Source organism: Vipera berus (assembly GCF_964194415.1).
Source record: "Vipera berus genome assembly, chromosome: 1".
Lineage (NCBI taxonomy): Eukaryota > Metazoa > Chordata > Lepidosauria > Squamata > Viperidae > Vipera > Vipera berus.
The window spans coordinates 318,621,350-318,637,446 of NC_138202.1; the positions used below are offsets into that span (position 1 = coordinate 318,621,350).

Below are 16,097 nucleotides of genomic sequence, written 5' to 3' on the forward strand. Positions count from 1 at the left end.
AGCCCTGGGCTTTAATAAACGGAGCCACCTGTGGCTCTTCGCCTGGTCGGCGTGCGCCGGTTCGCTTATCCGCGGCCCTTCGCGCCGCCGCCGCCGCCTCCAAGTGGCTCCGTCGACCTCCGCTCAACAAGTCCTGGAAAGTTGCAGGACAGGCGGAGAGCAGGGGAGAGGAGGCGGGCCTAGAGCCGAGCGCCTCGTTTGCCCATTGGAGGACACTCGGTCGGCCGCTCCAGCTGGAGCCGGAGTCCGGGCCTCGGGAGTCGGAGGCGGCCGCCGCCCCCCCCCCCCCGCGCCGGAGCACCCAGCCAAGGCTTGACGTTTTAAAGGGAGCCCTGAGCGCGTCGCTGCTTCCTCAGATTTACGGAGCCCGAGAAAGGGAGAAGCGCCCAAGAGTCGCGGCGGGCGCTCGCTGCCCCTTTTCTCTTCCCTGAGCGGACTGTACAATCCTCGGCAGTGTCCTGAGACTGTACGGTCAGCTCAGGGACGGCTCGGTTCGGAGAGCAGCCAACTTGGGCGACCTTCCTTCCTTCTGCTGGCGTCTGAATCTGCGCGGAAGAGAGCGCCTAGCCAAGGGGCCCTCGGGCGGCAGGGACTCTAAGCCTCCCGAAGGGCAGAAGCGGCGAAAAGGGCGAGCGAAGCCAGCCAGCCCGTCCGCCCAGCGCCTATCAAAGGCCTTCAGGGACCTTCCCACCCACCGAAGCCCGCCCGGATCTCGGCAAGCCCAGGCTGCCCTTGCCTAGCGGGACGTCCACGGGAGAGAGCCTTCGCCTTCCTCTCCTCGCGCTTGGGGTTAAGCAGCAAGCCGGCAAAGAGCGAAGGGGAGCAGCCGGAGCGGCAGAGGCGTCCGGGATGACAGCTGAGAAGGAAAAGAAGAGGTAAGAAGGAGGGGGCTGGGAGGAGACCGGGGGGGGGGGGCAAGAGAGTCCGCCGAAGGATGGAGGCTTCTGGACGACTCAAGAGAAGCCTAGCTTCTCTCTCCCGCCCAGTAAACTGCTGAGAGGCCGTCTCTGCCGCGCTAGATCAGCGTTTCCCAACCTTAGGAACTTGAAGATGCGTGGACTTCAACTCCCAGAATTCCCCAGCCAGCTATGCTGGCTGGGGAATTCTGGGAGTTGAAGTCCACGCATCTTCAAGTTCCTAAGGTTGGGAAACGCTGCGCTAGATAAAAACAGCAGATGTAGTGCAGTAACAACAATAACTATTATTATTATTATTATTATTATTATTATTATTATTATTATTATTATTATTATTATTATTATTATTATTATTATTATTATTATTATTATTATTATTATTATTATTATTATTATTATTATTATTATTAATTATTATTATTATTATTATTATTTAAAAAAGCCGCTCTCTAGCGTGCAGTTGATCGGAAAGGCAAGGTCCCAGGGACGATCCCTCTATACAGTATCGGATCGTCTGTCTTCTGGAAGGCGGCCCCTTTACAAAATAGTTTTGCCTAGTAGTTGTGTTACCTGGCGCGCGGGAGGTTTCGAAATGGAAAAGGCTACCCCGATTGGAAAGATAACGCGCTTCGCTTAGTTAACCTTTGAAAACGTTTCGGTAGGTCTCTAAAGCAGGTCGAAGCTCGGGAAGCGTTAGGAGCCTTTGCTCGAAGGCGAAGGTTAAGCGGCTCTTGATTGTCAACGCAGCTGAACGGACCGAAAGCTAGATCTTAACACCCGCGAATAGGCTTGCTTCGTTTGGTTTGATTTAGAAAACAAACAAACAAACAAGGCGGCTTCGGAATGGAGGCGAGGGCCCTGGTTAAGTCTTCCATTGCGATCAATGGGGTTTCTAGGAGCTCCGCGCTGGGTGTGCCTGAACGCCGCTTCACATTTCTTTTAATCGCCGAGCCCAAAGCATAAATGGCATCGGGGCGGGGGGGGGGGAAGAGGGGGTCGCCCCCTGTGAGGTGCGCGATCTCGACCTCCAGTTTATTTATTTATTTATTTATTTATTTAATTCCATTTATATCCCGCCCTTTTCCGAAGACTCAGGGCGGCTTACAAGCTTAGCAGTAGCCTTCATTCTATGTATATGCCTGCTTATTAGGGCTTTCACACACACACCCAAGCGGCATTATTACAAAGTCAGCTTAATTGCCCCCAACAATCTGGGTCCTGCCTGCCTGTCGCGAAAGTTAAGGGACGGCTCTGATCCACAGTTGGGGACCACGCGCCGAAAGTATTTGCATTTTCGGGGGCGGAGGGAGATTGGCAGGATGTGCTCCTTTGGAAACAAAACCGCTTTTACGAAGGAGGCACGATTATCTAACAGTCTCTCCGGAGATGAGGGAGTGAGAACAGCAAGCCCCCAGTATTCTCAATAAGCGCTTTATTCTGAGATGTTAATTCTAGCTTTACAAGGTTTGGGAGAGGTCTCTAAAGAGCATCTGGTCCACCCCCTTCCCCTGAGTGATTTAATTTGGCCCTTACTTGAAAAAGCAGAGATGATTTTATTGTGTTCTTTCCTGCTGGAGGAGGAAAGGTTTATTCCTGGTGATGGCAGAACGCAAAATTATTGCAAGGAGCCACTGCTGCTCCAGAAATTGCTATCAATTTTTAAATGGTCCCCATCCTGGGAGAAGCTAGATAGGCATCCAAAGGTCCTGAAGTTAGGATCTACTCCTTCCTAAATCTATTACTCAACCACCACCCCAATTTCTTAGTTTTGTGCTACCCTAAAGGAGGAAAAACATGATGCCTTTATGTGTTTCTTTGCTGTCTATTCATCCATACTAAGCCTGCCATCAATGGTTATGACTTGCCCTAGAGTAAAAAGGTGGTTTCAAAAATTTTGTGTAGGTTTCTTGGCCAAAAATGGTTGCTGGACTAGGTTAATTGGAAGAGCATTGCTCTTTGAGGCTCCCTCTGAGCAAAGATCATTATGAGTATCTCCAAATTGCACTCAGATAGTTCAGCGGGACAAGGAGAGTTCAAGGAAAGGTTGGTTGGGTAAAGGTCCAACCTGTCACAGGTTGCTTTGTATTTTATGTGGATTGGTATTTGGATCAGCTGACTGCCACTAGGGTCTGCACGGCAACCAACAGGGTGATGGCATTCACTGAAGGCAACTTTCTCTAACTTGATATCTTCCACTCTATTGGATTACAACTCTCAAGACTCTGAACTATGATCAACATCCTGTAGGTTATGGCTTGCAGAAGGCAGCCTCAGAATGCTACAGTTTGTTTTTTGGTGCAACAAATTAAGCCACTTCTGAAAATCGGATGGGGTTGGGGTTGGGGTAAAGGCACAATAGCCTCCAGAAAAATTACAATTAAAGGGTTTGCAATTAGGATTATGCAACATTCCTCCTTCCCAAAGTCCATGTACATCAGATTACCTCCCATTCTTCCAAATTCCATTTATGTCCATCTTTATTGCAAGATATTGATGGTGCAAAGGAGGAATTTCAACAGCTTGTCTTCTTTAAAAGCATTGTCTTCCACACTACCATGGATTTTATTTCCAAACTCTCCAAAGCAGTTTTGAGTTGGTTTAAAGTTGCCCTTCCCTTGCTAATCACAAAACGCGGAGAATGCATGAAGCAACTAGTGTTCCTCTCCATTGGTGGTCTGGTTTGTCCTGTATAACATGTAAGCATTCAGAGTCAGAAGCTGTAAAACCACCAAGGTACAAGCTACCATTCTTCTGATTGTTTTACTAACAATGCAGAGAAATGAGAGCATGAACTCCACAGTGCCTTAATTTGTGTGAGGAGGAAGAATAGCTTGAAACCAGGTGGCAGAGAAAGAACCTTTCATCATAGCTGTTTTGTGCCATCCATGCTTGTTGAGTTGGCTGAAAACTCTATCACCAGACAGTCCTGCCAGCATGAAATCTGCTACCCCATTGCTGATCTTTATCCCGCCTCTGTTCTGATTAACTATGGAATAAGGTTGTCCTGATTTTGTAGATAAGATTGGCTTCTGCATACAGCTAGGTGGTGAGGAAAAGTCACTCTAGGAAAAATAGCCAGGGTCTGAGCTGAATAAAGTCTAATTGGTTGAAGTTAGAAAAGGAACTGAATCACAAGCAGTGTGATAAACAAAGATTTAAATAAAATATTTAAGGTTTGGGGGTTTTTTGCGTTTTGCTCATAAAATAATGGAGGACTATCCTATCATTTCAGTGTTATGCTGTGTTAGCCTGTTATGTTGTTTCTGTGCACTGTTACACCATTTTGCTATTTCACTGCTGTTCTGTTTCAAAACCCAACAAGTAGTTTTGTTTACACTTCATGGCCGCTATATCTGACTCTTTTTAGAGATGGAGCAATAGAGGTCCAGCAGATAACCCTAATCAGGAACCAAAAGGTGAGGGACTAGCCTGCATGTTTCTGTATCTGCCTGCCCTTCTGATCCCATTGGCAACTGCTTACGACTTCATGTATGACATAATGGAGGGTGAAGTGGGGCAGATTCTGCACACATTGGAGCTGTGACTGAATGTTTATGGAGCAAAACACTGTTTTTACATTGGCACACCTAAGTAAGATTTAAATCTGCCTCTTTTGTGAACTGGGAAAGAGGTGAAAGCACTAGCACAGAATCATTACAGAAAAAAAAAATTGATGTTGCTTGACAGTTTTCTGCTTGGGTCGGTATGAGGGAGGAAGCCCTGAAAGGGGATTCTTCCCCAGCTAGAAATTAACTCATTCCACTATTTCTGGAAAACTGGACTCAGTTTGTTTTGTACAGAACTATAGTTGATTTAGAAGCTGAAGACTATCCAAAATATCAGTGAATCATTTGTGTATGGAGCCAATCCTGGAGCATAGCTAAGGTAACATGCATAGAGGTCAGTTGTCCAAACACAGTCCCAATATTGGTTTCTTTTAAACACATTCTATTTTCTGCCACTTTGAAATATTGAATTTAAAAGGAATACATTTGTCTTCCCACTTCATTTCCAAAGTCTGCATTGAAATATCGCTATATTAAATTTTCAGATTTCATACACACACACACACACACACACACACAAAAGTATTTACTCTTGGTGGTCCTTTCTATACTTCTGACTTGTTTTGGGTATTTTTGTCTAGATTTTACAGATGTGAACTTATGTTAGTAGCAGATATAAATATGAACCAGACATTTCCTGGTTCACTGTTTAAGCTAGATCATCCACACTGAATGGAGCTGGATTTGATATATTTTAACTGAATACATACCTAATTCCACATGAATCACTGCATCATAGATTTTTTAATTTTATCATAGTGTATTTTTATTTTATTTTTTCATTTTATTTCAGGATCTCTTGAAAGCTAAGCACTTTGTAAATCTGCTAAGACAGATTGTACTCTAATGGCAAAGTTAAGTTTGTGCAGGACAGTCATAATAATCATTTAATTGGAAATAAATATTGCTGCTTTTAGTGGTACTTATTCCCATCTAAGTGTTGAAAAGGATAATAACACTATCTCCTGAGTCCTGAAAACAGGTTTTTTTTCTCTTTAGCTTTAGTAAAAGCCTGTTCTTATTTAATTTTATTCAGTCTGATGCTATTTCATTATCTTATACCAATACAGCAAGATTTGGATTAAATTACAGTTGATGTAAACTGATTGAAAGTAGCTGTTTATTTCTGTGTGCTTCTATTCTATTTTTAAAAAATTTCCCTGAAACAAAATTTACTTAATTTTAGTATAATATTTTGAATACATCTCTATTTATTTTAAATATTCTGTGAAACAATGTATCGTGGTAGCTTATATTGCAACAATTTTAAGACAATGACATATAAAAGAAAACAGTGAAAATAAAAGCAATTAGAATGTATAAAGTAAAAAATGTTTTAATTAATTTAGCTTCTCTGTCAATTGTTTGCATGTCATCTTTGATATTCTGAGAGACCCTGAGGTTCTCTGGATCCCATTAAGTTCTAGTTGTTCTGATTGTTATTCTTACAAGATTTGGGAGTGGTAGAATGAACCTGCTTCAGCGTAGTTGCTGATATACTATTTACCAGCACTTTACATCAAATAAAGTTTTTAAAAAAAACATGTGGCTCCTTATTTGGAAAGGAAGTAGGCTAAATGAATATATCGTCATTGTCTAATAAATATGTGATTAATAGAAGAGAGAAATTTCCCCCAGATAATTGCTAATGGATACAATAAGTCAAGACAAAGCACTTTTGAGTTACACAGATTCCAAAAAGAGGCTTAAAGTTGTCACATATTCTTTCTATTTGAAATTAAGATAGGTTAGATATGCTTGTGCTAGAACAGGAACAATTGTTTTAACGATAATTTCACTTAAGCAAAAGTGAAATTGCAAATGATCTCTTCTTTGATGTCTTGTCTTTTTATATATTGATATAACTATTATTTAGTTATAACTATATAACTATAACTATTATAACTGTAATAATAATAGTTTATTATTATTATATAATAATTCCTTTTTAATATTGTATATTTTTTAAAATTAATATATTCCTTTCCTTTTTTTGGCTTTTGCATAGACAGTATGCTTGCCATATTTTAAATAGACTGTTACAATCAAACTGTATGTATTTACGTAGATTATCTTAGATTTTTTTTTTATTTGACTACCTGATTCATGGTGACTCCAGGCAGCTTACAAAAATACACAGACCACAAATACAAAAAAAAGCCCAATGATTCAGTGAGGATTATTGCCACACAAACAGATATAAAATTATAGTCATATATTGCAGTTCTATGTCTTTTTATTCAGAAAACAAACTCAGTTTATTCCTAGATACTTGTATTTTACCTTTATCTCAACAGACTTGGGAAGTCCTTTGTTAAAAGAATAAAATTAAATTTCTACAGAAAAATCTTTTAAAAATTCTTTCAGGAGTCAATGAGCTTCAGAACCTGGGTGAAAATATTTTTGCAGAAACCTTGTTATATAAGATACACAAAAAGATTCATATGTTGTATTACTTAATTCACTTTCATTGACAACAGCTTTTAATTTAAAATGACATATTGGAAGCTGCCTTAATTATAAATAGAAAAGCAGCTATGATGTTTTATTTTTTATTATATACATGTTGTTTTTTGCACTGTTTTATTCTTTTTAACATTGTAAGCTACCCAGAGTCAGTTCATAGTGAGATGGGCAGCATACAAAATTTAACAAGTAAATAAAAATAAAAAATAAATATATGGAGAATCTTTGATCTGACATTTTAAATATATGCATAAATTTAAATAGGCAGCATCATTTTATTCTTCCGTTAGTATGGAATAGTCTATACATGGTTGGAAAAGAATGTTCATGCAGTTTATAATATAATATTCTTATGAATTTATGAATTACATAGAATGTGGAAAAAAGTATTTTGATTTTGGTGCAACACAAGTAAGGCCTCATGGAGATACATTTGCAAAATGAAGAAAGGGACCATTGCTAATCTAAAATACTTTATGCTAATGTAGAGCAACAAATGTCCCAGTTATTATGTGCATGGCCTTATTATTTTGCTATCTGTCCATAAAAAATCATAAACCATAATTACAACATTTCCTACCCTTTCATGTGCCTAAAATCAGTTGCCTAATGCAACTGTCCAGTGCCCAATAATAGGGCCAATTCCATGCCAAGAAATACAAATATCTTCAGAGATACTGTTAGGAAATCAGCAAACCTGAAATCAAGGCTCTCTTACACTCACATGGCTGAGATTTTAACATTTATTGCTGCAGTACTATCATCTATTTTTAAGCTGTTTGTTTCAAGTGGATAAGAGTGATCATTGTACAGAACATTGTCTATACTTGGTTCAGAGATATTTTACCCTCTTACTGAACAGTTAATTTTATATCTTTGTGATAATAATTGAAAAATTATAAACGTGTAAAATGCTTTCAAATAATGAATGTGACAGATATCCCATGTATCAAAATGAGTGACTGTTTCTGATGGTCTACCCTCCTCTCTCATTGTGTGTGTGAGACAGAGTTCCATTTGTTTATTAGATAATTTAATACATATTGAAGAAAGGGAATACATATTCCTCATTATATAATCCCTTCCTTCCTTCCTTCCTTCCTTCCTTCCTTCCTTCCTTCCTTCCTTCCTTCCTTCCTTCCTTCCTTCCTTCCCATATTATACAAACAGTATATGTCTAGTGAAGTATATAGGATACAATTTTAAAAGATTTATTTACTTATTTATTTGTAAAGCTTTACAGAAAAGAATGAAAAAAGAAAAAGGTACATGTACATAGAGATAGAGAATGAGAGGGGGGTTTACACACACAAATCCACATCTCATACATTAATCAAGTGTCAAACAAATGTCTAAATCTACATTAGTATAAAAATAATGATTGGAAGGGTACTGTATGAATAAGTTAAAAAAATAAATCAAGCATAATACATAAAGAGGCTGCAGTGCCCCAAAACTGCTGCACTGTCTAATCTATACATGAAACCTTGCCTCTTGCAGGTTGTGGTGGTTGGAGTGCCTGATTAAAAAAATAAAAGTGAAAGGATTGTGGTTTTGTCACTCTGTGGAAATTCTGGTCCTTCGCAATCTTCAGAGGGTTCTGAAAGAATGGCTTTTGTTTCTGGTTAAGCTGTATCATGGCAGAATAAAGAGTTTGCTACTACAAAGTTCTAGAAATGGAAAGCAAATTAAAACCATTAAAGCTGAAAACCCTATACAGGCTTACTCAGGAGTAAGTCCCATCCAGCACAATGGAGGTTAATTCTACTCACACATGCCGTTTGTAATATTCAGGGCTGTCTCTGTTGCTGTGCCTCAGATTAGAATGACCAGATGTCCACTTCTTGTTGGGACAGATTTCCTGTTTTCTGTTTTAAACGCAATGTTCCAGTATTCTGAGAACATTTCAAGCTGAATTCTTGAAAGGTCTTGGTTTTTTTCATTTAATCAGAGCCTCTGCATTCTCCTGAAAATGTAATTAAACATTTATTGTTGCTGTTGCCGAAGGCATTTACAAGGCCAAGTAGATCTTGTTGTTTTGTCTACAAGAAGCAAGTGCTAATTTGGATTACCAAATGCAAAATGTAACAAATGGTGGCTGGAGTGAAAAGTTGAGTGACCTTCCATGTTATCACTTCTACTCATTTTTGTATTTTTTTTTCTCTAATTCATAGAGGTTGACAGTGCTTCATCTGTAAGGCAAATATCAGACCCTAATTGTAGCACCAAGTCACGATGATATTGGCAACATTTACTTTCCTCCAAGATCCTAAATCTAGCAGTAAGATCCAATAAATACTCAGATGTAAAAACAAAACTATAACACTGTCAGATAATTTGAACAAGAACTATGAATTAAATTGACTATATGCAGTTTGGATAAAAGAGTTTAGATGAATGTCTTGAATCTTTGTGAGTGATATGGGAATGGAAACAACTAAAAACAATCCTCATTTGCTCCTCCCTCCATTTTCTTCATTATAGTAGCAAAAGAGAATAACCAGCTTCCATATCAAATACTGCAAAATAATCTGATACAAGCACTACAATATTACCATTTGGTGGAATGGCTTAAGCAAAAGACTTGGATCTTTGTCTCAAGCCATTTTTACATAGTCCCAGTATTGGAAAAGTATGGGAAAGGTCAGGATGAAGTTATGACACATTCCCAAAATTTGGGAAGAAAATTATTTGTATGCCACTCAAAAGCCACTGCTGTGGACAGGAGGCTTGAAAATGAGGCATCTTTTTCATGCAGGTGATTCCAGATTCACTTCTTGATATCTCCAGTCAGAAAGATATTTGGAAAAATGTGTGAAAAAGATCATCATGAGATCTTGAACAATTATCACCAGTAGAGTAGCCATTTTAGATTAGATCAATTAATATTCTGACATGGTATAAAATAGACGGAACCTCTGAACTTAACTTCCATAATGCTCAACTAATACTGTACAGCCAATGATCTGGATGGGGATTCCAGGAGTTGTACTGTAGTCACAATATACATGGAAATCACTGTAACGTAACTGCTTTATTATGTGAGAGTAAAAGTATGCAAATCATTATCCTAGGAAAATAAATCCTTATATCTTGGCAAAGCAGAGTACCAAAGCTTTATTATTATATTTAAAGTATTGGACTGTGCAGTTCAATTTGTTTAAAGTTTACAGAAATTAGGGTAGTATAAAAATAGTTTCTGTTCTCTACTGCAATAAATTCATTATTGTATTTGTTTAGGTCATGATTTTTATATTTTATATTTGTTTAAATTATATTATATTCAGTGCTTTTTTTGTAAAAGAAAAGGTGCCGGAACTCACACATGTCACACATGCCTTGCCCTACCCTACAAGGTTCCATCCAAAAAAGGTGCCGGAACTCCGTTCTGAGCGTTCAATGAGGAAAAAAGCCCTGATTATATTATATATTTTAGGACATAATTTTTATATTTTTTGACACAAAGCAAAGTGTCAAAGTCTGTTTTTCCAGAACACTGGTCTTTTATTCCTTTCTCTTATCATGAATGTAATGCAATCAGTCACACTCTTTGACTAGGAAAATATGCTAGTTTATGACTTAGTTGCTAGACATTAAGAATCAAGCTGAGAAATAAATTGATGTGTATGCAGCCATGCTGGTTCCCAAAAAGATATAACAAGAACTAACTCTAAACATTATTAGGTGCCAGATTATTAGATGCCAATCAAAGAATTGCATAGTCTGAAGAAGTAATACATTGTAGGCATCTGTATGCATATGTACTTCTCAAATTCTTATAGTTTTGACAATCTGATTTTTTAAAATGGATATTTCTCAAAGACAGCATATTGTGTTAATTATTTAACTACTTCTTCAGACCATGCATTTCTTTGATTGGCATCTAATAATTGGCACCTAATAATGTTTAGGGTCAGTTCACAATATATCTTTTTCTGAGTAGGCCCAGCATGGCTGCATACACATCAATTTATTTCTTAACTCTTGATTCTTGATGGTTACCGACCAAATGGATAACCCTATATTACCAGGTTTGATTAGTGAAACCAGCTTCCTATACAGTGGTGGGATTCAAATATGTGAACACCCAGTTCTCTGTGTGAATGCTGCTTCTGGAAGTGCATTCTGGGCCTTGGCAACAAAAAACTAGCTACCGGTTCTGCCGAAGTGGTGCGGACCGGCTGAATCCCACCACTGTTCCTATATCTTGTTAGAGGCTATAGTATATTAAGTACCTTCTGGTAAAGTTTTTCATTAGAGGTTATGTTTAGTTAAGTTCTATTGTGGGACATTGCTTATGCAAGATCTAGGTCACTTAGAACTAAGGAAGACTTATTCACTTCTCCACGGGACATCAAGTTGGGGAAGTCTACAGCAGAAAACATGTATCTGTTAATCCAACATTTGCAAGTGTTCTCATGTCACCAAAAGCTGCGATGTGGTTAATTTGGTTGGTTACATGCCATAGTTTTTAAATATGGCAATACTATAACCCCTTAAAATATCACATGAATTTGTGTGAAATCCATCCACTACATTAAGTAAAACAAAACAATAGCTCACTTTGAATTGTTGAATTTTAATCTATTTATCACAGGGCCCCTGAAGCTGGTACTAAGTGGTCATAGTGGTCTTGCATAGGCATAATGGGAAACAAAGCTTCAAGAGAGTTTTGAGAAACTTCCATTATGCTTGCAAAGCATGGACTTTTTTTAAAGTTGGCATTCCCTAACTTGCTCACAATTCCTTGAGAGATCACTGTTCATGATTTGACAACCCTTGGTTTAATTGTGAATTAAAGCTGGTGGTTTATGGCTTAATGCAGTATGTGAACTCAGCTACTTTTGGCTTTTTCAGCAAACCAGGACTTAGGCCAAATAAATTCTCACGGCTATGCCAATATTCTTTTAAGTGAATTAAGTTAGACAATGATTCTTTTTACCTGCTATAACATTTACTATGGCTCTCCATTGTACAGTAATTGGATTTATATTGCTAATCTCTTCTTGGATTTTAAGGAATTAATGTGTATTGTTTGAACAAGAAGTTTGGATTCCAGAAGGTTTTTATTTGTTGTATATCATGAAACTTAGCCAGTGCATGAGTCACCTGGGTGTGGCTTAAGGTATTCCAGACCTGGCATGCTGAAATGTTAAAGAAAAGTCTTTTAGAAATTCCTGTAGCCAGTAAACTCTGAGCATTGACTGGAAGACAGCATAACCCTAACAAGCTATTTCCTAGCTGAGAAAAGAACAGCCATGTGATATGGTCTGCTACTCCAAAACCATTTGCAGGACAGGTAGCCCTGAAATTTTAGCACAATGGTTTTCGTCCACATTGTCCAATAGGGTAACATGGAAAGAAACCATGTTCAGGATGACCATAGCTTACTAGTAAAGGGGAGAAAGCTAATGCTAATAGCTTTTAAAGCTACAGTCAGTGAAGTACAAAATGTTGGTAAAAGCTATTCCCAGCCACTTTGTGGGAAAAGAGTGTAATAGAAGTGGACAGAACGTTTGCCTTGACTGAGCCACTTGGTCACTATTAATTCAAAATAGTTTTGCTCTGCTCATTCCATCTCTTAGCTTGACCTAATTCACAGCATTTTTGGAGTGGATAAAAAAAGGAAAAATTCTGGGAATGATGGCCAGAGTTGGTTGGCAAGGACACAGATTTTTAAAATAGAAGGGAAAGGAGACATAATTTTTGTTTGCTGAGGGTTGAAGAGGGGAGCATTTGACTCAGATCATTTTTGAATGTCTTTCATTGCTACTCTGTTCCATTTTATGATTTCCTACAAGGCAACTCAGATAGCTAGTGCTGGCCACTGGGCAAATGGATGGCAAAACTGAGTGCCTCAAAACTGAGTGGCTTAGAAACTTTCATAGATAGGACTCAGGGCAAGAATATGGGTTTCATCTGTAAAACATGATTTAAAATTCTGAGTAGTTTCGGAGCCAAGCTATAATTTCCAAATTGGACAATTACTTCCATGCTTTATTTGGACATAATTAAAAGAAGGAAGTTTGATGCAAATTAAGTAATGATCATTCAAAACCATACAAACCATACGTTGACCAAACTATATTTTAAGACACTACATGAAACCTTATTCAGATATCATATTAAACCATGTATTTTCTTTGTGCGTTGGGTGGCACAGTAGAGTTGGACATGGTTTGTGTGAAATCAACCAAATTGTGGATTACTTAATAAAGAATCAAGGATACAGTTGGTGAGTCTGGCATTGCTGCTGCTTTCTCCCTTTTTCCCCTCTATAATGTATCAAGTTTCTCAGGTAGGACCTTAGCTACAGGACCACCTGCAGCTAAGGTCCTTGGCTTACAACAGTTCATTTAGTGACTGTTCAAAGTTACAATGGCACTGAAAAAGTGACTTATATCAATTTTTCACACTTATGACCATTGCAGCATCCCCATGGTCACATGATCAAAATTCAGACTCTTGGCAACTGACTCATATTTATGAGGGATACAGTGCCCTGGAGTCATGTGATCACCTTTTGTGACCTTCTGATAAGCAAAGTCAATGGGGAAGCCAGATTCACTTAACTGTGGCATGAAAGGTCATAAATGGGGCAAAATTCACTTAACGACTGTCTTGCTTAGCAACAGAAATTTTGGGCTCAATTGTGGTTGTATGTCAAGGACTACCTGCAGCTGGATCCATACCAGATGACCAATTACATTTATCACAGACTGCTGCTTGAAACTTTAAAACTATGGTTTCAGTCACTAAAGTATGAACCCCAATCTACAGAAATCATGATCTGTGTGCATTTTAATACACAGGCTCCTCATCACTTTTTGTAAATGTAGACACAAAAGACCGCCTAGCTGAATACTTTTTTAGAGTTGATAACACTTCATCCATTTTACATGTTCTAGAATTTTTAGTTTGGGCACTTGGAAGATTCAGCAAATAGATGTTACCAGGGACCATGGGAAGTCTGAAGGCTAATTTTTGAAGCAGCTTCAAAAAATGTAATTCTGTGACCAGCTGAACAAGAAATAGATTGCATTTGATTTTGTCACTGATTATGTTAGCCATGCATAATGACAATAATAAGTGGTGTGCAGTCATTATACTTTTAATTTTAGAATAACATACTTGTTATTCTCATTTTTGTCTTTTTATGGAAAGTTGCAGCCTGATGCTTGAAAAATCCCAGATAACATCAATAAATCTTCTGGACATTCACAGTTAAGTTACCCTCCATATAAACAAACACCTAATACCACTAATTAGTTTTTACAGTGTTCTAAAGATATTGGGGATGGGGTATGTATTAAAAAAACTTACTTTTGTTTACACCCTCTTTAAAAATGATAAACAGCTCTTTTTCAGTGAGAAAAATCACACATTTCTGTCTTTGATGCCATGAAAAATACCGGAATACAGGTATTGTACATAAGGCCAAAATGGGAACAAAAAAGAAGGGAGGTTTCCTGTTATAATATATACTCACAAAGAGGAAAACTAAGGAATACATTATGGAAATAGTAACCCATGCCATAAAAATTAAGGCTTATATTTGTACAATCTGATTGATCAATGCTAAAGTATTAGAAAACTCAAATACAAACCTATTAAATCCATGTAACTAATTAGCACTTAGCAATAGCACTTAGACTTACATATTGCTTCACTATACTTTAGAGCCCTCTCTAAGCAGTTGACAGGGCCAACATATTGCCCACCCAACAATCTGGGTCTTCATTTTACCGATCTCAGAAGGATGGAAGGCTGAGTCAACCTTGAGCTAAATCCTCCCAATGGCATTTAATCTGCAAGTAGGTGTTATGCAATTATAAATTTCATATTCCAAGCAGACCTAAAAGTCCAACAGGCATACCTGTATGCCTCCGGATTTCTCTCTTATTGTACCATCCCCATATTTTCCTTTATTTCTTCCCCAATCCTTCCAAAACAGCTTCCCCACTACTTTGACTTTCTGCTTTTCTTGCTCTGTCTGTTCACTTCTTAGATCAAATAGTAAAACTATAATACATGAATTACTACAGGTGGTCCTCAACTTGCGATTATTTTATAACTATTTGAAGTCACAATGGTGCTGACAAAAGTGACTTATGACCATGACTTGAACTTATGAACATTGTGTCCCTGTGGTCATGTGATCAAACTTTGGACACTTGGTAACTGGTATGTACCGTATTTATGACAGTTGCAACATTCTGGGGTCACGGAATCACCATTTACAATCTTCCCAGGGGCTTCCAACAAGCTAAGTCAATCTGGGAAGCCAGGTTTGCTTAAAAAAATATCAGGCATGACTCACTTAAAGACTGCATTGCTTGGAGATGGAAGTCCTAGTCCCAACTGTGGTAGTAAAAGGCTACCTATATATGAATATTACAAAATGGACCAAATCTCTTACACTTTAACAGATACTGAATGCACTTGGACTCTTGAAAGTCACCTAGTCATGTTTGAAGGAGAAAGTACCATTTTGACAAGGAGTGCTAAAAGTCCAGTTGTTTTTCAAGGTAGCTGAAGGGAAACTTTCATTGAAATGTACTCATGTCATTGTATGCCTATAAGATTCCAAATTCTGTGATCAGAATAGTCATATTTTGCTAAATTTATGCTAGAAATTTGTGTGTGTGTGTTTATGTAACACAGGGAGGGCAGTAGAAATTTTTAAAATCTCCTTGTTGACTTTTTTCCAGGCTTCATAAGGAGAAGCGATTCCTTTCTTGTGCATTGTATTTTCAAAAATTGAAGGAAAACCATACAAAAAAGACTAAAAGTAAAGCTCCATAATTTCTAAAAAATAGACTAATGTAAGAGATGCATTCTATGCTTAAGTACAGCAGTGTTACAGAATTGTATGTGTTTATTTTTGTGCAATGTGCCTACTTTGTGTTGATGAAATCACTTAATGAACTTGGGCTTTGTTGAATCTTAGAGAGGACAAAATACTTATTCCATTTCTTGTTTTGAAAGTGGAAAGAGTGAAAGCCTGTATCATAATGATATCCAACAGTTGTTTGAACCTCAGGTGCTACATCCTATTCCTTAAAGATCTTTAGGAAATTGGGGGAAAATCTTCTCTCCTTTAATCAAACATAAGTTAAAAGTTTTTATGAATTTATGTGCTTTCTTC

General features: G+C 38.1%; 1 protein-coding gene across 1 annotated transcript in view; it reads left to right on the top strand.

Annotated features, from left to right (window-relative positions):
- The first annotated feature begins 268 nt into the window (after positions 1–268).
- The window catches only part of EPAS1 (endothelial PAS domain protein 1), a 137,008-nt gene continuing 121,179 nt past the window's right edge, over positions 269–16,097 (top strand). Inside the window, exon 1 of the mRNA XM_081313718.1 lies at positions 269–875. Within this exon, the coding sequence (XP_081169844.1) occupies positions 850–875 (26 nt within the window). The 5' untranslated portion in view covers positions 269–849. The remainder of the gene's footprint in view (positions 876–16,097) is intronic.